Source organism: Pogona vitticeps, chromosome 4, assembly GCF_051106095.1.
Source record: "Pogona vitticeps strain Pit_001003342236 chromosome 4, PviZW2.1, whole genome shotgun sequence".
Classification (NCBI taxonomy): domain Eukaryota; kingdom Metazoa; phylum Chordata; class Lepidosauria; order Squamata; family Agamidae; genus Pogona; species Pogona vitticeps.
Window position 1 is genome coordinate 113,622,839 of NC_135786.1, and position 23,029 is coordinate 113,645,867.

Consider the following 23,029-nt stretch of genomic DNA (forward strand, 5'->3'; position numbering starts at 1 on the left):
AGAATCTCCCTGGTCTTGCACGACAGGGAAAAAAAATCAATGCAGGCTGTGTTTAAGTTCAATACTTGTTTCAGATGAAGAATGCTGTGGGCAAAGAAGTATGCAAACAATCCCTAAATCTCAGAGATGATCCACATGTAACCATATTCGCACCAAGCCGTGTGTCTTGTGGTACCTTAGAGACTAACAAGTTTTATTTGGGATAAGCTTTCAGGGACTGTTCTCTTCATGACATGAATGGACTACACCAGTCTTATCAAAGTTTATGCCAAACTATTTCTTTTAGTCTTTAAGGTGGCACAGGCTCCCTATTTTTTGCTAGAACAGACTAACACAGCTACATTACCCCAGAAACTCCTAAGATCCATAGTAAAGGAGGATAGATTTCATATTGTCTGAACAAAAAATATTTTATTTAATGCAATAGTTTGATACTCTCCTCTAATTTGGAAATGTTGTTTCCTGGCCACCACTAATTCCTGAAGACACAGTTGTGTTCTACTGCTGAAACATAAGGCAGTAAAACTAGTTCTACCAGTTCTCACTATTGCTTTCCAATGCAGTCTACTAGCAGGTCCTATGTTACCACCAATATTCCTCCATAATCCCTTGTTGCCCTTAAATTCACAAACAGAACAGCTGGATTTGCTCCCACAACCACCATTCGATTTCTTCAGCTGCTGTAGTTTTCTTCAAGTTAAACCAATGAAGACATGTCTTTATGAAAGATAATCTGAAATGGAGTTTGCAGTACTCATGGACTTGGCAGGGATGTCCGTAACATGACCTTTTAGAAGTTGTTAGTTTGAAAGGATGCTATAAATCAGGAGGGATCTGATAGCACAACACCAACAATAATCTGGATAGCTGCTTTGTCAAAGCAAAGACTCTTATTAGGTAAAAGCAAGAAAACCGACTTCTATCATAAATATTCCTTTTCCACATTCATGACAGTACTTCTCCAGATGTCTTTTAACAGATCATAAGTTATGTACCGCATTTTTCCATGTATAAGATGGCACTTTTGTCTAAAATATTTAGATTAAAAATTGAGAGTCATTTTATATACGGACGTAAGGGGGGGCTGCTTTTCACTTTATTGAGAGAAAAGTGCTTTCCCCCTCCACTTTCTTTGGAAGAAAGCTGAGGGGGAAAGCAGGAATCATCAAAACACTTTGATTCCTGCTTTCCCCCTCCACCTTCTTGCGAAGAAAGTGGGGGGGGGGGGGGGAGAAAGCAATTTCTTCATAAGAAAGTGCAGGGAGAAAGAGGGAATCAAAGCTCTTTGATCCCTGCCTTCCCCCTCCACTTTCTTGCGAAGAAAAAAATTCGGGTTAGAAAAGGGGGGTCTTATACATGTGTGAGACTTACACACTGGAAAAATACAGTATATTAAATGGATGCATATCTGAGGAAGGTCAATTGAGTTCATGTCTTACTAAAAAAAATTATTTTTAAAAAATGGGAAACAGTCCAATCACTAAAAGAGTTGGAACAAGTCTAGTGCCTCAGCAAGAAAGCAGAACTTAACTGATGTTCGATACTACCACTCTTCAAGTAATACTGATGAATAGGACCTGTTACAAACAGTAAGTTGATGTTCCCAGTAGTCACTTACCTAAAGGAGGGTCTCAGAGCTAAGAATCCCTGTAGCTCAAACTCCTCTGGAAGAGGGGTGGCTATAAATAATGACAAAAAAAGATGAATAACTGTGCAGGACTGCATTCATACTGTAGTCTAGCCTACTGTTAAATGAATATCCAATTCATTCGAGTTACACATTTTCAAGGCCTACTGATTTATATCAGAAAATCAAGTATAAATTCAAAGGGTATCTATCAACAGAAAACAGTAAAACTGTATGTCTTTAAATGCCTGTTTACAATGTGGCCTTAATAAGAGTTTAATAGCAAGCATTTAATGCAAGATGGAGTGAACAATCCTGAACCACAAAATACAATACTTGTTCATAATTAGGGTTGCAATGATTATTGTTCAGTTTCGATAAAGCAACACATATGATATGGTGGAGGGCAGCAAAACCTTAACTCAAAAGTGTCACACTAGCATTTATTGAATGATTGCCAGCAACACTATCATGCATTGTACTGTAATGTCTCAGGTAAGTCATGCGGCTTTTGACCAGCAACTGAGTTCAACAGCAGCATATGTAAGAAAGCCATGGGGAAAAAAGAAGAGAATCTAAAGTATAGAGGGGGAATGTTTGGTCCTCCTGAAGCTTTAGGTTGCACCCTCCCCCATCTGCCTCCCTAAGCATGGTCCATGGTGAGCAACTTTGGAAGTTGTACTCAATATTTCAGAGAGGGGCAAGTTTCCGTTCATACATACAATTTATATATATGGTTTATATGATAGCATATAAATCAACAGAAATAGGGAACTATTTTTCAAAACTCATAAAAATGAAAGAAAATGATGCCCACAGCTTTCATTTAGTTTAGTTTACAATAACAAGGGCAGGTAAGTACTGGGCAGGTAAGTGCTTTGTTCTCCTTTCAGTCTCACTCTTCTTTTAAACACACTGTCACAGACAACTTAATAAAAGGGTATCCTTACTATTATGGCAGGACAGGTCTTCCTCATGAGGCTGGAAACTGTTTAGAAGGGAGATCAGCCAAGGCCAAACGCTGCAGGACAAGAGTACATATACTGGTCAATTTATGCTTCTCCTGCCTGCTACTTCTTCCATACTTTATTCTTTGCTTCCCCTTGTGCCTGAACAGTCTCTATTTTTCATATATCAAGACTTCCAAATCTCTCTTTAAAAGCTGTTATCTGCAATACCTTCACCTGTGAAACCCACTGTGCCCATGGTGCTATGCACCCCCTTCTTAGTGTCACTTTTAAGGTGAGAATTTGCTTTTCTTCTTTTTATATATATATATAATTTTTAAAACAGAAAACAAATACAAAAATACAAATAATAGTGCTTACTGTACACTAAATTCTACCATGCACCCCATACCCATGGGACCCCATTGAACAATATTTTTATTACAAACTTCCTTTCCAAAATTGTATAGATTGATGTTTAGAGGCTTTCCCCTTTCCTTTCAATAATACAAATTCAAGAAATATACCCCAAATAGCATGAAAAATTGGAACTTATATTTCATCTTGAGTTCAATAGTCAATTTATCATTTAATGCAATGCCCCATACTTTGCCATACCAATCTTCTAATTTAATATCATTTTTATCTTTCCAAAACCTAGCTACAGTATTAATATTCTAGCTCTTGTCACAAAGTTAGTAATCAATTGCTTTGAATAATAATCAAGATCTATCTTATAAAAATTGACAAACCAATTTTAGAGTTAAATTCAGTATCTTTACCAAATCAGTTTCCAAAATTTCTTAACCAATTTACAATTCCACCACATGTGATAATACATGCCAATTTCTTTATCACATTTCCAACAAGCTTTAGAGTAATCTGAATTTATTCAATTTCACAGGAGTCAAATATCACCTACCTTAAACAGATTTTCATTTTTTTCCTTAATTCTTATCGACATTAACCTTAAAATTCTCATCCTACACATTTTTATCCAATCCTCTATTTTAATTTCGGTCTTTAAATCATTTTCCCAAATTAATTTCAAACCTTCTGTTTCCCTCTTTTTCCTCGTTCCAAAATTATACTATTTATTCTACTTACTACTCCCTTCATCAAAGCATCTTTCTGCATATCTTCATGTGATGATAGAAATGGTTCATACTTAGTGCATTCTCTACATTTACCATTACAGTAATTCTCAGCCATTCATTTGTCCAAGTGTCTAACTGAATATAATTATACCATGATAGTTTATTAGTTTGAAGTTTAACCATAATCAACTCCTTCAACCTCATTTTACTCATCCAGTCCTTCAATCTTACAATACTTTCATCTTTAAATAAATCTACTAAACCGTTTAGGTTTATAGGAAAACTTTCTATTTCAGTCACTAATTTTAATGGTGGAGTTGAGGGACATAGCTTCTTTCCATATCTATTCCATATATTTAACATATTTCTTTAAAAGGGGGGGGGGGTTCATCTGATTTATTGCATTTCTTTTTACTACATTAAACAAGTATTTTTCAATATTCCCATTTATTTCTGAAGATTCCATATCCCACCAAATTATTTTTTCTTTATTGTATATAATCTCTCCAATAAATCTTAATTGATTTGCTATATAACAATTGTTTATATTAGACATACCTAAAACTCCTTTTTGGGGGGCCTTATACCAATATAGTATCTTTTATTTATTCCAGTTTTTTTACCTTGATTAAAAAATCCATTAACTAATTCCTGCCAATACTTGAAATATTCTTCTAATTTTATTGGGAGCATCTGAAATAAAAAGGTAATTTTTGGTAGCATTTTTATTTTAATCATTCTCCCAAACCATAATTTCAATTTAGAATACTCTTGCAGTTTAACTTTAATATCACTTTTTAGTGTATTAAAATTTTTCTCCTTTAATTTTTGAGTCATTCTAACTATATTTATACCTAAATATTTAATATGATTACACATTTTAAAACTATTTTTATTTATAAACATTTCTTGTTCCTGTATATTATGATTAAACATCATTATTTCTTTTTTGCCAATTAATAATTAATCATGTTATTTCCCCAAATTTTTCTAAGTGCTTTTTAATATTGTCTATACCACTGGTTCTTAACCTTGGGTTACTCAGGAGTTTTGGACTGCAACTCCCAGAAGCCTTCACCATCAACTGTGCTGGCTGGGGTTTCTGGGAGTTGCAGTTCAAAAACATCCGAGTAACAAAGGTTAAGAACCACTGGTCTATACTCTCTAATGGGTTTTAATAGTCAATAATAAATCATCAACAAATAAATTATTCTTAATTGTATCATTTTTTCCTAACCCTTTAATTAATTAATCATTTCTTATTGCATTAGCCAGCAATTCTATAACCATACAAAACAATATTGGTGAAAGTGGACAGCCTTGTCTCGTACCTCAGCCTAGAAAAAATCTGTTCTGTTAAACCATCATTAACTATTACTTCTGAAGTATTATCTGAATACAATTGATCTATAACCACTATAATTTTTTTGCCAAATCCCCAACCCCTTATAAGACATTTTAGTGTTGGCCAATGATAAAACAGTCCAATGATAAAACAGTTTTTATTTTTTCCTTTTCTATCTCATAATGTTCAAAACTCGTCTAGTTAAATTATCCATTTGTCTTCCCTTAATCTATTTGCTAATATAGCAGTAAAAATCTCAGCATCTTGTTTTATTAGAGATATGGGTCTATAAGATCCCGGATCTGTTTGATCCTTGTTCAGATTTGGAATAAGAATCGTTAATGAATGTTTCCAAGAAGCAGGCATTGTCTCTCCTTTCATTATTTTATTATAGAAAATTTTTAACTTGGGTATCAAAATGGAGCTGAAATGCTTATATTATTCTGGACCCATTCCATCAGGGCCTAGTGTTTAGCCATTTTTCAAGTTATTAATAACTTTGGCAATTTCTTGTTCTGTAATCTAATATTCTTTTATCATCTTCCAATAATTCAATTTTTAAATTCTCATTCATATAATTTTCTATATTCTCTTTCATTACATTATTTCCTTTATATGATTTCTGAAAAAAATTCATGAAAAAATCTTCAATTTATCTTTCATTATATTACAACTCTTACCTGTTCTATCTTTAATTATCCCTACTGAGTTTTTTACTCTTCTACTTTTACACATTCTAGCTAATAATTTTGAATTTTTATTATTAAATTTTTAAAAAATCTTTAAATACACCAAATCTCTCTGGACTTTCTCTATTTCTACCTAGTTCCTTTCTCTTAGCCTGAATTTCTAGCAAAATTCTTCTATCTCTTTCTTTAAAATAAAAATCTGTTTTCTAAATTTTTCAGATCTTCTTCCAATTTTTTCACATTTCTCTCCTTAATTTTTTTTACAGGATTCCCTTATTGTTATTCCTCTTCAAATTGTTTTCATTGTATCCCACAACAGACCTAATTTAGTACCTCCTGCTTCATTTATTGTCCATAATTTTAACCATTCCTTCTTTATCTTTTCTATTACCTCTGGGTACTGTAAATTATTATTATCCATTCTCCACTTTTTAAAGTCTTTATAATCTTTTTTATTTCAATTTCTATTGACATTAAAGCATGATCTATTATTTTAATGGAATTAATTTCAGTATTAACTATCTTAGAAATTAAGTCTTGAGATGTGAATATATACAGTGGTGCCGCGCTTAATGATTGCCTCATTTAGCAATGTTTTCGCTTAACAATGGGTTTTTTAAAAGAATTCTATGCATCATTTAACGATGTTTCCTATGGGCGATTTTCGCTTAGCGATTTCGGGACCATGCTTCACATAGCGAATGCATTTTTAGGTCCCCTGTTTTGCTTAACGATGTCCGTTTTTTCAATTTTAAAAGTGTCTTAAAATGTTCAAAATGTTTTAAATGCTTGGAATCATTAGTGCACCTTCTAAAACGTGTGCAAACTTAATTTGGCTTTGATCTGACTTTTTGTTAATTTTTGCTGAATTTTTTTCTCCCCATAGGAAAGCACTGAAATCAACTTTTGACAGCTGTCAAAAGTTGGGCTCCATTGTTTCCTATGGGGGAGAAAAAAATTCACAAACAATTAACGAAGACTCAGAACAAAGCCAAACTATGTTTGCACATGATTCAGAAGGTGCTCTAACGAACCCAAGCATTTAAAACAGTTGCTGACCTTTCGTTAATTTTGTGTGAATTTTTTTCCTCCCCCATAGGAAACAATGGAACCCAACTTTTGACAGCTCCATTGTTTCCTATGGGGGAGAAAAAAATTCACAATAAATTAACGAAGACTCAGAAACTGTTTTAAATGCTTGGATTCGTTAGAGTATTTGCAAAACCTGTGCAAACCTAGTTTGGCTTCATTCTGAGTCTTCGTTAATTTTCTGTGAATTATTTTCTCCCCCATAGGAAAGCATGGAGCTGTCATATTTTGACAGTTGTCAAAAGTTGGTGGGGGGGGGAATTCAGCAAAAATTAATGAAAAGTCAGATCAAAGCCAAATTAAGTTTGCACCCATTTTTGAACCTTTTAAGACACACTTAAATTTGCAAAAATAGACATTGCAAAACCATTGAAATGCACTGAATAGGCTTCAATGCATTCCAATGGAGGAAACATTGTATCGCTTAACGATGTCTCCTATGGGTTTTTTTGCTTAAGGATGGCAATCCGTGCCTATTGGAACAGATTAAACGGTTTTCAATGCATCTCTATGGGAAAACATGTTTCGCTTAATGATGTTTTCCCATAGCAATGGTTTTTTTGGAACCAATTAACATAGTTAAGCGAGGCACCACTGTACTGTATTTTTCGCTCCATAAGATGCACTCCCCCCCCAAACAGAAGGGGAGAAAGTATGTGCGTCTTATGGAGTAACTACAGTATAAAAAGAGGGTTCAGCCACCACCACCCAGAAGCCTCTCACTGCCATGCTGGGAGGCCTCTGAACTGGCACCAGAGACTGCTTGCTGTTTGGACCTCACCATTCTGCACTACTAGCTTTCCAGGATCTGCTTCCTGCAGCCCACCTGGAAAACCAGCAAGGCTAACAGGCCTATGGCAGCAAGCAGTGAAAACAGCCAAGGACCAAAGGGGAAAGGGTGATTCTAGAAAGACCAGGGGAAACCATAAAAACAGTCCCCCACTTAGGCAGTTGATTTTCCCACATTTGGGGAAATCACAGGGGTCAGCACATCCAAAGTGCAACAGATGAGCCTTACCCCAGGAAAACCACTTTTACAATAATGGTATCTCCCCTGCCAGGTATGAGTTAGAATGGCCCCTGAAAATTCTTCCCCTTTCTGTGCCCTATCCCCCAAAGGCATGGTGACTCCCCGGCTGCACCGGCTGATCAGAGCAGGGCTGCACAGCCCCAGTCCTGAAAGAGGCCAAGAGACCTACTCAGTGTTTTGGGGTGCCCCACAAGACCCCCATCAGGGGCTGGAATGTTCCTCCCACAATCCTCCAGTGCACAGATATTAGCATACTTAATATGCGGGGAAGGCAGGGAAAGCGGGGAAATTCAAACTCAGTTAGTGAAGAGGCTGCTTGTCTGCTTCCTTGCTAGTACAAGCAGTTAGAGAGCTGGGAGAGAGACCTGGGACTGCCTGCTATTGTCATTTTAAAATGTAAAATGTAGTTTAAAAGCTGCTTGTTTTGGGTTAAACTGTGCTTGGGTGAAAAGGTGCTCCGTCTGAGTTGAAACCTTGTGTAGAAACGTGCATGCTTTCCTTAAAAATCTGCTTGTTTTTCTTTAAAAGCTGCTTGTTTTGGGTTAAACCGTGCTTGGGTGAAAAGGTGCTCCATTTGAGTTTAAACCTGCTTGCCTGAGAAGCGTTTCAGACCAGCGCCGATCAGCTGTTAGGTGGGGAGAGGGGAGGAAGCAGGAGAGGAGAAGAGCACAAAATGGCTGCCGGCTGCCTTTTAGCTGTTTGGGGCTCTTTTTTGACTGTTCTGGGGTCTACCAAGGCACTGAGAAGAGCTGGGCTCAGTCTATAGTACCTGGTAAGTGACTTTTTTTTAAGTTCTTTAAAGTTTCTGACCTTTTTTCCCCCATAAGAATCCATTAATTAATTTTCAATGCATTCTTATGAGAAATTTGGATTCGACTTGCAAACTTTTCAACTAGTTCTGGGCATCTAATAGAGAATGTATTTCCAAAGAGTGTTGCAGCAAGGAAACTGTGCCTCGTGACTTCTAACTGGATTACAGTACCTGCTTCCTGATTTCAGCTACTATAGCTTGTATTCAGTTCTTTTGGCTCGTCAAGAACATTGTTCATGGCTGTTGTGCCTTGCATGCTATAAATATTCAATTATGTCAGAAACCCGAGATATGGTCTTATGCTGAGCATGTGCTACTGCTGGTGAGTGAGTTAAGCTTTGTGTTGCTGTTCTTTTGCATAACCTAAAGTAAATAAGGAAAACCAGCTGTTAAATAGTTTAATTCCACTATTTAACCTCCACACAACTAAAAGGGACCTCTCAATGCAGTGCCAAATCAGACAATCCATTTCTAACTTAATATAGGCTTGAGCTGTAGATGGGCAGAATTGCACAACAATCTCATCTGTCATTGAGACATTTCTATAAGAATGGGGAGGAGTTAGATGCAAGGAAATGTAAAATATAGATAGCGTGGTATAGGTCTTATCACTGGCTGATAATGTTCAATATGTACTTAAATTAAATTTATGGTACACAAATTTATGGTACATAAACTAGAATACACAAAGCAGCACGCTTTTTTAAGTCTCTCCATTTGTTAATTTATTTATTTTATTTATTTATTTATTGGACTTATATACCGCCCCATAGCGCTACAAGCACTCTCCGGGCGGTTTACAATTTTTAATTATACAGGCTACACATTGCCCCCCCAGCAAGCTGGGTACTCATTTTACCGACCTCGGAAGGATGGAAGGCTGAGTCAACCTTGAGCCGGCTACCTGGGATTTGAACCCCAGGTCGTGAGCACAGTTTTAGCTGCAGTACAGCGTTTTAACCACTGCGCCACGAGGCTCTTACTGACAGTGGTAATGGTTCTTAATGCCACTGTTGACTGCTGTTCACTTTACATAGTTCAAATGTTATTCTGTTATAGTTTATTAAATATTTTATTACACTATTTGGTTCAGAATATATTTTCCCTGTTTTCCTCCTCTAAAAATTGTGTGCGTCTTAAGGTCCGGTGCGTCTTATGGAGCAAAAATACAGTAATCTATTCTAGAGTAACTACTGTATTATGTATAGCTGAAAAATAAGTATATCTTCTTTCATCACCTTTCAATTCTCTCCTAATATCCTTCAATTGATTATTTCTTACCTTGTTGCTCAGTATTGTATTTCTTTGAGAAATATCATTCTGACCATAAAAACTTTTATCTTTTATTTTATTCATAACCATATTAAAATCTCCTCCGATAATAACATAATCTTTCTTTACCTTTTCCATTTCTTTAAAAACTGTATCATAAAATTCACCCTGTTTATTATTAGGTGTGTGAACATTAAGCAAAGTACATTCTTCCAACCCCATTTTACCTTGTATTATTATATATCTACCATTACAATCTTTTACCACCTTTTCCACTTTGAATTCACAGTTTTAAAAAATTATAATTGGTACACCTCTAGATTTAGAAGTTCCAAAAGATTTTTCATATATGTCTATATTGTTCATCTTTAATTCATTAACTCCATTTTCTGATTGATGTATCTCTTCCAGAAACACAATGTCCACCTTATTTTTCTTCAATAGTGCTTCTTGTTTCCACTGTTGATCCCAGGCCTTTCGCATTTAAAGTTGCAAGTCTTAATCTTTTACCCATGTAAACTCAAAATTTCTCCAATAGGTCCCGTGTGTAACCTCTCCCCCCACCAAACTAACAAAAATAAACTAAAACTTAAAATTAACAAAACACCCAATAGTTGACCACTGCCAATCTTGTGAACATATAATTTTTCACCCACTCCACCATAATCCCACGCCATAACCACTGGCGTGGGCAAAAGGGGGTGGGGAGAGACGCCACTGCCATCTGGCAGAACTACAACCAGAACCTCGCCTCTGATCTTTTTATCTGGCTTTTGCATTTCTACTTAATGTTTAATAAAATAAAAAACCCTTCTCCGTCCCTCTTTTCTTCTAACTATAAATTTTTTTGTTAAAAAAAGTAAGATTTAAGACTCAGTTTAATAATTTTGGTTTTGTTATTGCTTTTGCTATCTAAAATTAGTATATTTAATGTAATTATACCAGTAATATATAAAAACAGAGAAAAAGAAAAAAGAACAAAAGGAAAGAAGTAGTCAATATAGATGAATAAGGAAAAGAGTGAGGAAAATAACATTTTTTTAAAAAGGAAGAAATGTTCTTCTACACCAGCATCTGTTCCATAAAGAGAGCAGGGGAATGGTGGCCTGTCCCTTCTTTTGAACTTAGCTAGCTTAACATACAATATCCCTTGAAAGCCAGGTGTTCCACTGCACACTCTTATATGATTCCTACAGAAATTCAAGGAAAGTCTCTAGCACGATCATTTATATTGCCAATAAATAGCTTGGACATGCAACATTTCCTTTCCTTACTTTAATTAACGTGAACAACATGCCCAGAAAGAGGAACTAGGCAGATTACAAAAGGCACACATAGTAACAAGACTAACGTCTGATTTAATTACACCACAACTATCAAATTCCTTCCACTTCCTACTTCTCTTGACAAGAGGAAGCAAGCTGGATGCTACATTTTTCAATTAGTCCCCATAATTTTGGACTAAATGCACATGATTTGCTGATTGCTGTTTTATCCAAATTTATGAAAAGGAAAATATAAGGACACCATGTGTGAGTGTCTTTATTTTGAACTTAAGAGTTAAGTACAGGCAGTAAATACACATTAATTCAAGCCTACTGCAATCCAGAACCACATTTAGGAAGTGAGAGTCTAACTTGAAGTTTATTGCATCAGTTATTCAGGCTACACAAGCTGGGATATTAGGGAATTTGGATGGCAAAAATGCAGATGATTAACACTATTCAGAAGGATGGGGACTGAGTCAAATGGCAGAGGGAACACACAATATGAAATCAAATGTCTTGTGATACCTTATAGATTCACAAGCTTCATATGGCATAAGCTTTTATGAACTGCAGCCCACTTGGTTTTTTCTGCAACAGACTAACATGGTTCTCCACCAGAAATGCTGCATATGAATTTGATATAGACATTTCTCATTCTTTTCAGCTGTTCTATGTGATTACCATAATGGGAAGAGAAATTAGCAGAGAGACCCCAAAGAAAATCAACTAGACAGTGTTTCAGGTAGGCAGGCAAGCAGAAGGAATGCTGCTATTCAGAGCCAAATAAAGTGCAATTGCTGCCAGTATGAGGCACACTCCTATGGAGCTGGCAGTAATTATTGCCAGCCCCCATGACTGCAGGGGATGCAACACCTTGAAACAGGAAGCTTTTGTGACTCTTTTCTTGCACACTATCAGTTTCTTGTACTGACCATTTCTCTCTACATCTTATATACAATTATGAGAGCACTGAAAAAAGTTTCACTGCCCAGATTTACCCTGACATTCAGTTTACTTTGCATGCAGCAAAAAATACAGTGGTGCCTCGCATTGCAATATTAATTCGTTCCAGCGAAATCGCTGTTGAACGAAAACATCGCTATGTGATATTAAAAAGCCCATAGAAATGCATTAAAACCTGATTAATGCGTTCCTAGGGGCTTCAAACTCACCGTTCAGCGAAGATCCTCCATAGCGCGGCCATTTTCGCTGCCTGTTAAACGAAAGGCATCATGTGAATGGCACGCAAATCACACCTTGTTCTGCGTGATGCCATTGGCCTGGGCAGCCACATCAAACCTGAGTGGGATGTAGACACCTAGGTGATGTGGACACTCCTGAATCAATGCTGCCAACTGGTGGGTCATTTCTCATGGAGCCTGAATGCTGCTGGCTGCGTGAGAGGCAGGAGACGTTGGGTCAGGAGACACACATTCTCCTGCTGGACCTGCCAACCAGGTGGAACTCCAGCTACACATGGTGTCCTGCTTGGTGGCACAGAAGACCATTTTGGAGGACATCATGTCCTCCATGCCCATTCTGCCTACAGGTAGAAAGGTAGACATCAGTGCCACAGATTGGCTGGCCCTCTCCCAGATGGTGGAGGTGCTCAAGTTCTTCTAAGAGACCAAGGATGCCTTGTGCAGTCACATAGCCGGCCTGGGGCAGGTCACTGCCCTGATTCGTACCCTGGAGTCTATTCTAATGCAGGGATTCTCCTTCCTTCCACAGACCAGGACCTTGGTGAAGAGGTTGCAGGCAGGCATGAGGAAATGACTTCACCCTGTGTGCACGGACAGAATTTACCACGTGGCCTGCCTATGAAATCCTCACATCAAGTAACGGACAGAGGAATAGAGAACAGAGCTCTCTGGTGAGGTCCACAGGGTACTGGGAGCATGAGAAGGGCATGGGGAACCGGGGATGCCAGGGCATGAGTCAGAGCAGGGGGAGGGTGGTTCGCAAGAGCCACAGAGAGGCATGTTTGCTGATGAGGGCCCCAGCCCCCATTACTGGAGCTCTGTGATGAGCTGGGCAGTTGCCATGGAGGATAAACAGGCATCAGATGAGGACCTGGCAGAGTCCATGGTTAGAGAGTACCTGGCTGAGCCTCCCCTTGGTCCCCCCCCCAATCAGATCCCCTCCACGTCTGGGCCAGGAAAGTAGTCATATGGCCAGAGCCGTCCACTGTGGCCATAGACCTCCTTTACATTCCCCATGCCAACATCCACAGCAAGCCTGTGTTTTCCCATCTCAGAGACATTTTCTGATCCCATCACTCCTGACTGGATCCCATATGCATGGAGAGGCTGTCATTCATAAAGGTGAACCTTCCCTTGTTGGGCTTCCCTTCATTGAATCCAAAGACGTAGGGTTCCAAAGACAGTCTCTCTGCCACCACACCACCTGCCTGAGGCCCCCGGTGCACCATACTATCTGCCTGCCTGCCTAAGTCCACCAAAACCAGAACTAAATGCCTCTTTCAGGCCTTCTCAGGCCAAAACCTGAACTCAAAGGCCCTTTCAGGCCCTCCCTCCCTCTAACTGTCCCACCAAGTGCAGAAACTGAACTCTCTGCCAGTACCATGGTCCACTGAGGGTACATCTGAATCAGACCAGTACTCTGGGTGCCTGATTCCCACTCTCTCCACATCTTGGGAGATCTTGGCCACCAATCAGCCACTCAAACACCACCAAGGCCACATCTTTTCTGAATGTTCTCAGTATCCGGAGGCAAACCCTACCTCAGTGCCCAACAGCTCAGTGCCTAGAGGCAAACCAAACTACGGTGGTGCCTGGACTTACGAACTTAATCCATATTGGAGTGGTGTTCGTAAGTGGAAATGCTTGTAAGTTGAAGCAGCATTTAACCCCCCCCCCCCCAAAAAAAAACACTGCAAGCCCCATAGGAATGAGCTGGGGCTAAAACAAACAAACAAACAACCAAAACAACAACAGCAACAACAAAACACAGAAACATAACCCCACCAGCCCAAACCCACTGTGCAAAGCCCACCCAGAACAGTTTTTAAAAAGCAAAAAGCAGCACCTTACCTTAAAAAGCACCACGGAGCTCCTGCAGGTCTCTGGCACCCAGGGCTGTCCGTGTGCGGGGCAGAAACTGAAGAGGCACTGGCCAGAGAAGCCGGGAACCAGGTGGCAGGAGGGAAAGGGAGTCTCAGAGCCTGGCCAAAGTGAATGTGGCCAGAGACCTGGCCAGGGCGGATCCAGGCGGGCAGGTGCCTACTCCAGAGCTGCCCTCCCTTCAGGGTGGCAGACTCCCGGTTCCTGCTCAGCCCCTTCCAGGTGAGGGGTTCCCGGCCAAGGGCAATGGCCCAGGTGCCTCTTCCAGACAGGTTGCTGGGGCTCCGGAGGAGCAGGAGGTGGGAGGCAAGCGCTTCCTAGCTGGGTGAGCGCTGCTGCCCGAGGGAAGGCTGAGGCTCCAGAAGAGCAGGAGGCAGCAGGCGGGCAAAAGGTCCCGTTCACTTCGGCCAGCCTTTGAGGCTCCCTTTTTCTCATGCCGCCCAGTTCCCCACTTATCTGGCTGGAGGGAAGCCACAGCAGGAGGAGGTGGCGGGCGGGCGGGCGGGCGGAGTCCATCTGAAAGAGGCGCCTGGGCCGTTGCCCTTGGCTGGGAATCCCTCACCCGGAGGGGGCTGAGCGGGAACCGGAAGTCTGCCCCCCCCCAAATGGAAGGCAGCTCCGGAGTAGGCACCCAGCCGCCCGGATCTGCCCCAGCCAGGTCTCCAGTCCTGGCCCCGTTCACTTCGGCCAGGCTTTGAGGCTCCCTTTGTCTCCTGCCACCAGGTTCCCGGCTTCTTTGGCCGGTGCCTCTATGAATTTGAATTTCCCGCCTTTTTCCCTTGCCTTTTTTTGTGTTTGTAAGTGGAAGCTCCGCTTGCAACTTGAAGCAAAATTTTGTGAGCGAAGCTGTTCGTAAGTCAAAAAGTTCATAAGTAGGGACGTTCGTAAGTCGAGGCATCAATACCAAACGTTAAAGGTAAACCCTAACTCAATGCCAAATCCTTGAGCCCCTGAGGTTCACGGTACCACATGCCTGCTTTAACACCTCTTTCAGGCCTTCTCAGGCCAAAACCCTACTTCATTGCTAAACACCTCAGTGCCTGGAAGCAAACCCTGCTTCAGTGCCCAATGCCTCAGTGCCTGGGAACAAACCAAACTACCTGAATGCCAAAAGCCTCTGTGCTTCGTGGCAAACTAAAGTATGTCTCTTCTCTGCCTCTGTGCCTGGTGGTAAACTATGCCAGCTGCCTCTGACACTTTCCTGAGGGGACCCACTTTGTGGATGTATAATTCGGACATCAGAAACCCAAACTTCACCAAACATGCAGGACTTGTAGAGTGTCAGAGGAAGCTTCCCTGCAAATGTGGTGTCTCTAGGTGCCTGGGGGGCTGTTTTATAGCATTTTAAAGTAAAGATGAATTGACCATTTGATTCATCAGAAAAAAATAATAAATTCATGATTTGTCAACCTTTATGAATTACAAATTGTGATGAAGTGCCATTTTTTCAATTCGTGCCTATCTCTAATTATGGTCTATGGCCAATACCCTGTTTAATGCCAGGAGAATGAAATGCTGCTTCGGCATGCTTGCATGAGTTCCCACTGTGTGAGCAGAAAGTGCTAATTCAAGGAAATGACACTTCTGCTTGCCTAAGGAAGTATTAGACACCTGTTTACACAAGCTTCTTGAACACCGACTGGTCCACACAACAGATTATTTGTGGAAGTGAAATGACAGAAGTTTATTTATTTATTTAAAATATTTCTATGGTGCCTTTCTCCCCAAAAGGACCCTAAGCAGCTTAAATCACTAAAACAGTATTTAAAACAAAGTTGATCCTGTTCTAAAGTCCCTAATTATTGAGATTTGCTTTTTAGATAGCCAAAATTCTGCAAAATTCTGCAATATGATAGGTTGGATCTAAGAAGCAGATCCATTTAAAGGGGTGGAGGAACTTTAAGAAAACGAGTAGCAAAACTCAGTAGGTTGAAGCACCTGGTTGTGCAGTTAGAGGCCAGAAGTCTCCATAGTGGCTCATAGGAGAAGGGCCAGGTGAGATTGATTGGTCCATGTGGCTGAAGAGGTTACATGCCCATCTATCTATGCAGCCTTAGGCACAGCATCATCAGAAAGAAGGGCAAGTAAACCACTTCTGAGTACAGTGGTGCCTCGCTTAACGAGCGCACCGTTTAACGAAGAATCCGTATAGCGATCCCTTTTTGGGGATTGCTATACGGATCTGCCTCAATCGCCGCACTCGCTTTGCGACGATTGGGGCGTCCGGCGGCCATTTTGGAGCCGCCGATCAGCTGATCGGCGGCTCCAAAATGGCTGCCGGATGACCCGAAATGGCCCCTATCAGTGTTTCCGTGCCCTCCCCTTGCTTACGGAGGTCGCGAAAACGCTGCGGGGGGACATTTCGGGCCATCCGCGGCTCCAAAATGGCCGCCGGACGCGAAAACATCGCTGGAGGGGTAAGTTTGGACGCTTATTGGAACGCATTAAACTAAGTTTAATGCGTTCCAATAGGCTTTCCTTACCCGCACAGCAATGTTTTAGTATAGCGAAGGTTAATCCGGAACGGATTAACCTCGCTATACGGGGCACCACTGTACTTTATTTCTAGAAAGCCCTGGGAGGACTGTCATAACTTAGGATTAACTCAACAGTCCATAATAAATTAATCAATTAATTACTTTAGGTGACATTATAGATCCAGACAGGAGCAGTACAGCTTCCAGTAACATTCATGCAGCATGCCTAGGAACTTTACACTAGTACCAAAAATCTCAGTTCCCTTTTACCTTTTCTCCTCTTATACTTTTGTGTACTTTGCCTCATGTCAACAATGAGGAAGAACATTTTAAAAAAGCAGTTCTCTGATTCTGCTCAGGACAAGCTGCCGTTATCAATACAGCCACATATTAATTTGGAGCACATTATAATAGTCGCTGGTGTCTTATTTTAACTTCTAAGCATCCGTATTAACAATTACTACCAGAACTGAAGCAAACATAGAAAACTTAATTGCTATAATTGAGGAAGGCAGCTTATTAGAAAACACCCACAAAGTAAACAAAGCCCATAATTTGGAGGTGGTGGTTAATTACACGCAATGCACAGCATATCACAAGATGTCACCTAACCTAATACAGTGGTGCCTCGCTTAACGAGCACACCATTTAACGACGAATATGCATAGCGATGCGTTTTTTGCGATCACTAATGCGATCGCATTGCGACGTTCTCAATGGCTGAAAATCACATTGCGATGATCGGTAAGCGTTTTGCTTACTGATCTTCGCATTGCGATGTTTGCAGAACAGCTGATCGGCGGTTCCAAAATGGCTGCCGGCTCAGCAAAATGGCCACCCACAGCGTTTTCGCGCCCTGCCCTCGATTACCAGGCAGCGAAAATGGTGGCCGGATGGGGGAATCTTTGCTTATCGGTGAATTTTTCCCCCATAGGAACGCATTCAACGGAGTTGAATGCGTTCCTATGGGGTTCCCCCCCCCGCATAGCGACGAATCCGGATAGCGATGTTAATCCTGGAACGGATTAACATCGCTATGCGGGGCACCACTGTACATGATCTTTAAGTCAAGTTTCAGACTCACACAGTGAAATAAGTATGTTTAACTGAAATGCAATCATCTGGCTTTTAGAACACTGCTTTATTTCTCTTAATCTCCACATCTCTAAGTATATAGATTAGCAGATACAGCCAGTCAGAAGATCTTCAGAGAGATTTTGCTGATGGAAACAGCTTCTACATATTCAGCTGAGATACTACTACTGCAGCATATAAACCTGGTATAGATGAGCTTGTGGCTGCAGAGAGGCGAAATGCAGTGAAGGACAGTTCATAAACAATGTTGGTGATCTTCAGCTTTAATGCATGTAGCAATTGCATGGTCTGGGCCAGAGAATGCTGATGGGCATAAGCCCAATCCAAGTATAATATTCAATGTGTACTTGTTGAATAAAGACCGCTTAGTTCTGCTTCCCTATAATGCAAACAGCTTGAAGTTTGTGTGGCTGGAAACACATCTCATCCCACTATGTAAGCTGAAGGGATGTGATGCCCAGCCACGCTGAAGCTAAGCTCATCTGAAGCTGGTCAGTGCCTAGCTGGGCAACTCCTGAGGAAGCTATTCATGCCACCCTGAATTCCTTGGAAGAACAGCAGGGCACAACATAAATAAAACAGTTTCTGTACAGATGACAACCATCTACACATATGGAATATATCCCATTTTTGTTCAGGTAACTTGCTAAAGAAAAACATTTTGAAACTACAGTAATATGAAGCTACTGCTCTCCTGAACTAGACCAAAATCAGCTTCTCTTTAAGAGAAGCTAAACAATGTAATGACTTTAGGGGCTACCCAAGAAAAAAGATTAAATTTTAGGAAGCAATTTAGAGATGAAAAAAGGTTATTGCACTTGGGATACAAGAAGTAGAACATTCTTCATTTTTTGTATTAGCCGGGCCATTTAACCTGTTGAAAGAATCTGAAAGCGGATGCTGGGTCTAGAAAACATCATAGACAGCCATTAATGTGCTGTTAGAAGCAGAAATCTTGTATGAGCTCTGGTCTAAGCAGCTAAAGACAACTAAGGATGGAAATTTTGTATTTTTTTAAACTACAAAACCTAGATGACTGCTGGAACTGCCCCAGCTAGTATTCCTGGAGCTCCTCTCCCCACCCCAAACATCTTAGGTACTTGATATAACTAGAAACGATTCCTTAATTTTGGCATTCCAAGGCAAATTAATGGGCTCGACACTGCTAAGCTCTGTGGCCCTGCAGAGCATTAAGGGTGTTGCAGACTCCCTCCTCTTTACAGGCTGCTTCTCAGGGATGCTTTCCAGAACCACAGGGCTTAGCCCCATTCAGCCAGTTCCTTTGTCTTAGAACTCAGAAGTGGAGGAATCTTTTCTTACTTATGCATCTGCTGCAAGTTAAATCAAACATGTAAGTTGCCCCACAGACCTCTAACTAGGGCAATTCCAGCAGACTTCTGACTGCTGCTGTTTAAAAAATCCAAAAATCCCAACTTTAAAGAAATATTTAAACCACTAACATGTCTGCCGTGGGTGAAGGAGCAGGCAACATCATAGGCCCAGGGGTTAAAGGTTCCCACCAGAACTCACCAACAACTCCAGCTCCTCCCCCATAGAGGGAAAATTCTTTTTGGGATTAAATCAAGCAGAAAAAGGCTAATCTGTAAGCGGGTTTTTGTGGTTTGCTCCAGAATTACAGCAGCATTGCCATGTGATACCCATCCCTGATTTAGCAGAATACACAACTAAGCTTCAACCATGAATAATTACCATTTATCCAGCATTTTAAAGTGACAAAACAGCTTCATTGTGTCTAGTGATCATTACATCAAACTTACAGGGCAGGACAGTGTTGCAGATGTAAGGCTGCAGATAAGAGATGGTAGCATGTCTTAAAACTACCATGGGAAATCACAGCAGAGACAAATTCTGTACCAGGAACTGCCTAGTCAGCACTCTTTCAAACAACCAACATTTACCACAAATTCTTTATTAGTACCTTAACTTCAACCAAACAGCAGGAAAACAGATAAAAATTGCTGAAGACTCACTATTGTCTTTCATCTACCGCAGACTCCTGAAATACACTGGGTCTCAGTTTCAGCCAGTCCATTGAGACTTTAAGTGCAGGAAGGGGATAAGAGCCCCAAGACTCTTCCTGGAAATCATTCTGGAGTGGACACTTGCACAAGATTCCAAGAAAAGACACTAGGAAGAACAGAGATATTACATACTTTTAAGAGTCAACTAAAAACATGGTTGCATGTTCAGGCCTTCCCTCCTGTCAATATTTAATTCTTTCTTTATTTTTTCTTTCATTTATTATTTGTTTTATTATTGTATGTGTTATGGACTGTTTGTAAAATTCTTATGTTTTATCGTATACACCTTATTGGAAGCCGCCCAGAGCGGTCGACCAGACCAGATGGGCGGGATATAAATAAAATAAAATAAAATAAATAAATACTTCCACACTGAATGGCTATGATGGCATTTGGCTAGGAAGGTCTCTTGAGGGGCAAAGAAGTAAGTCTTGTTAGACCCCCTTAGTTTAACAAAATATAAAAAGCACTTGTAAAATAAAAATTAACCACTATGGAGAACACTAAAACAGATAAGAGACAGCACTTACACGGCCAAAGCTGGAGACACCGTGTCATTTTTGGTAGAAAACAAGATACTGATGTTATAGGAAGCAACTCACATGAGAGTCAGACTGCACCTGTGAACTTCACTCCTGTCTTTTTATACTGCTATGTGATGGAAGAGGAAGGTGCGAAGTATGCATGACAGAGAAGCCCCTAAATTCTGGAGTGTAAAATGCACAGGGAGCCTACATACCCACAGCAGGCATCCAGCTCCTTATGTTTCTTTCCCATTGTAGGAGGAGGAGATACAATGATGGTAGGATTCCAGTCCACCTCACATGATTCACACTGATTGTTGTATGTCCAGGCCTTCCCTCCTGTCAATATCTAATTTTCTTCTGTATTTATTCTTCCCTATATTCTTATATATGTCTGTCTATTTGTAATATTATTATTATTAATTGTATATGTTCCTTTTTATTGGAAGCCGCTCAGAGTGGTCTATTAGATCAGCTGGGCGGGGTACAAATCAAATCAAATCAAATCAATCAATAAATAAATGCAAACAGAACTGTGTCATGAAACAATTTCTATACCTGTGATACTCCAACTTTCCTCTCTTATATTGGTATTATTGCATTGCTGCCACTGAATGAGAGCCATGTAAGTCAGGTACACTGAAAGTGGCATTACTGTAAACTATCCTGCCATTAGATTCAGTGGGAGAATCACAATCATTTTATATTCAATGTGACTGAATAATGTTATTATAGATAGGAGGTACATGTCTCAGTTACTCAGTGAAGAAGATAATCTGCAAGGAAGCTTCTGATCTGTATGGGAACCACTCTTTCCTGAGCAAACATCTTCCCTTTGGAAGAATTTTTTCAAAATCATTTTACTCTGAGAGGTCTAAGGTGACCTGTGATTTGCCCTCATAATCATAATATTGGCTAAAATCCTGTTGCTTAGCATAGTAAGTCACAGATAGACTAAGTCCACTGAATCAGTGAGAATGGTGAGTCAACTCCTCCATAGGTAAAGGTAAAGGTTCCCCTTGACATTTTTACTCCAATCGTGTCCGACTCTAGGGGGCGGCGCTCATCCTGCTTTTCAAGCCATAGAGTCAGCGCCTGTCCGAAGACAATTTCCATTGTCACGTGGCCAGCGTGAATAGGGAATGCTGTTTTACCTTCCCGAGATGGTACCTATTTATCTACTCGCATTTACATGCTTTCAAACTGCTAGGTTGGCAAGGAGCTGGGACAAAGCGACGGGAGCTCACTCCGTTGCGTGGATTCAATCTTATGACTGCTGGTCTTCTGACCCTGCAGCACAGAGGCTTCTGCAGTTTAACCCACAGCGCCACCACAACTCCTCCATAATGTCCATTAATTCAATGGGCCTACTCTCGTAGTGACACACTATACTGAGTAACAGGATTTTAGTCACTGTCTTATAATTTCCAATGGTTCTAGTTTAGGCTGAAGGCTCTAAACAATTATGGACAAACCCTAAGATTCTCAAAGGGGGATTGTAGTCTAGTTTTTGAACTTTTTGCAATAAAACCTGGAAAACTCTCCAGCTCAAAACCCCTATAATCCTCCCAATTTTTCTGCAGGATACACCTGCCTCCATATACACATCCAGCTGCTGGAGAACAGATGATTGTCTGTACTGATGCTTCCAAAAGGGGTGGAAAGAGTGGGCTCTGTGTTCAAACCCTCCCTCCCAATATTAACAGAACCCCTCAGTCTTGTTACTGTAGGGGTTAGCAGAGGAGAGGAAAACTATCCTTGCCACCAGGGAAGAATTTCAGAAACATCAAATGAAAAATAGTCAGCATCATTAGTGAGGAAAAAGAAAATTCCTGCATGGTTGTTCACTGAAATAACTAGTACTTACTGAAGAGTGCCAGCAACTGTGTCCAGCAGAGCTGTTCATCCTGGCTGTAACTGTGCTGTTCAGTCTCATTGCTGAAGTCTCGCAAGTGATGCAATTGAAACAGGTTGATGACAGTAATATGGACTAGTTGCTGAGAATTAAAGTTTTTTTGGAACAACAGCCTCTGTAATGAAAAGGAAAAAAGATGCAATCTTCCAAAAATGCTCAGCTTTAAACAACATCTATTTATCAATTGCTATATAGCAGCACATACTGTACATATTCAAGCTAGAATCACACTCCAGCATGGCCAAAAAGTAGAAGTAAGGATAGGGCAATGCATATAGAAACAACAGGGTCGGTTCTGGGTAACTAAAGCAGCTCATAGTGCTATCCCAGTGATGTCCTTCAAAACATCTTTTCAGTTCCCTTCACAGACAACATGGTCAACTCACTTATATGTAAGACACTGCTGCACCTGTAGACCAAGTTAGGACAAGGGCAAAAGCTACCATCTACGCTTACCTCCAGATGGCACAGCCTTCACAGACTGAAAGTCACACAGGAGATGCAACACACATCTAAACAAGTATGTAAAAATTCACTGCATCTTCTCTCCTTAAAAGCCCCTATAATAATATTTAAAAAACCGCCTCCACATAAAACCTGCCATAACAAAAGGCACACTGCTTACTTCAAATGTTTTACTTTTACAAGAAAGGTGGCAACCCACTTTGTCTAGATGGATGCATATGGAACGTAACACCTGCCTAGTTTGTAGAGCAAG

General features: G+C 40.4%; 1 protein-coding gene, 1 long non-coding RNA gene and 1 pseudogene across 4 annotated transcripts in view; all 3 read right to left on the reverse strand.

Annotated features, from left to right (window-relative positions):
- LOC144588868 (uncharacterized) overlaps positions 1-23,029 on the reverse strand; it is a 175,557-nt gene that overhangs the window by 74,423 nt on the left and 78,105 nt on the right. The gene's annotated exons all lie outside the window — the stretch shown is intronic.
- The window catches only part of SMG7 (SMG7 nonsense mediated mRNA decay factor), a 113,125-nt gene that overhangs the window by 49,772 nt on the left and 40,324 nt on the right, over positions 1-23,029 (reverse strand). For all 3 annotated transcript variants that reach the window (XM_072998125.2, XM_072998124.2, XM_020795109.3), the window contains exons 9-12: positions 22,264-22,426; positions 19,822-19,978; positions 2,578-2,648; positions 1,619-1,679 (exon numbers count right to left, since the gene is read on the reverse strand). In XM_072998125.2, coding sequence (XP_072854226.2) covers positions 1,619-1,679; positions 2,578-2,648; positions 19,822-19,978; positions 22,264-22,426 — 452 coding nt within the window. The remainder of the gene's footprint in view (positions 1-1,618; positions 1,680-2,577; positions 2,649-19,821; positions 19,979-22,263; positions 22,427-23,029) is intronic.
- On the reverse strand, positions 7,709-7,863 carry LOC140707125 (U1 spliceosomal RNA; annotated as a pseudogene).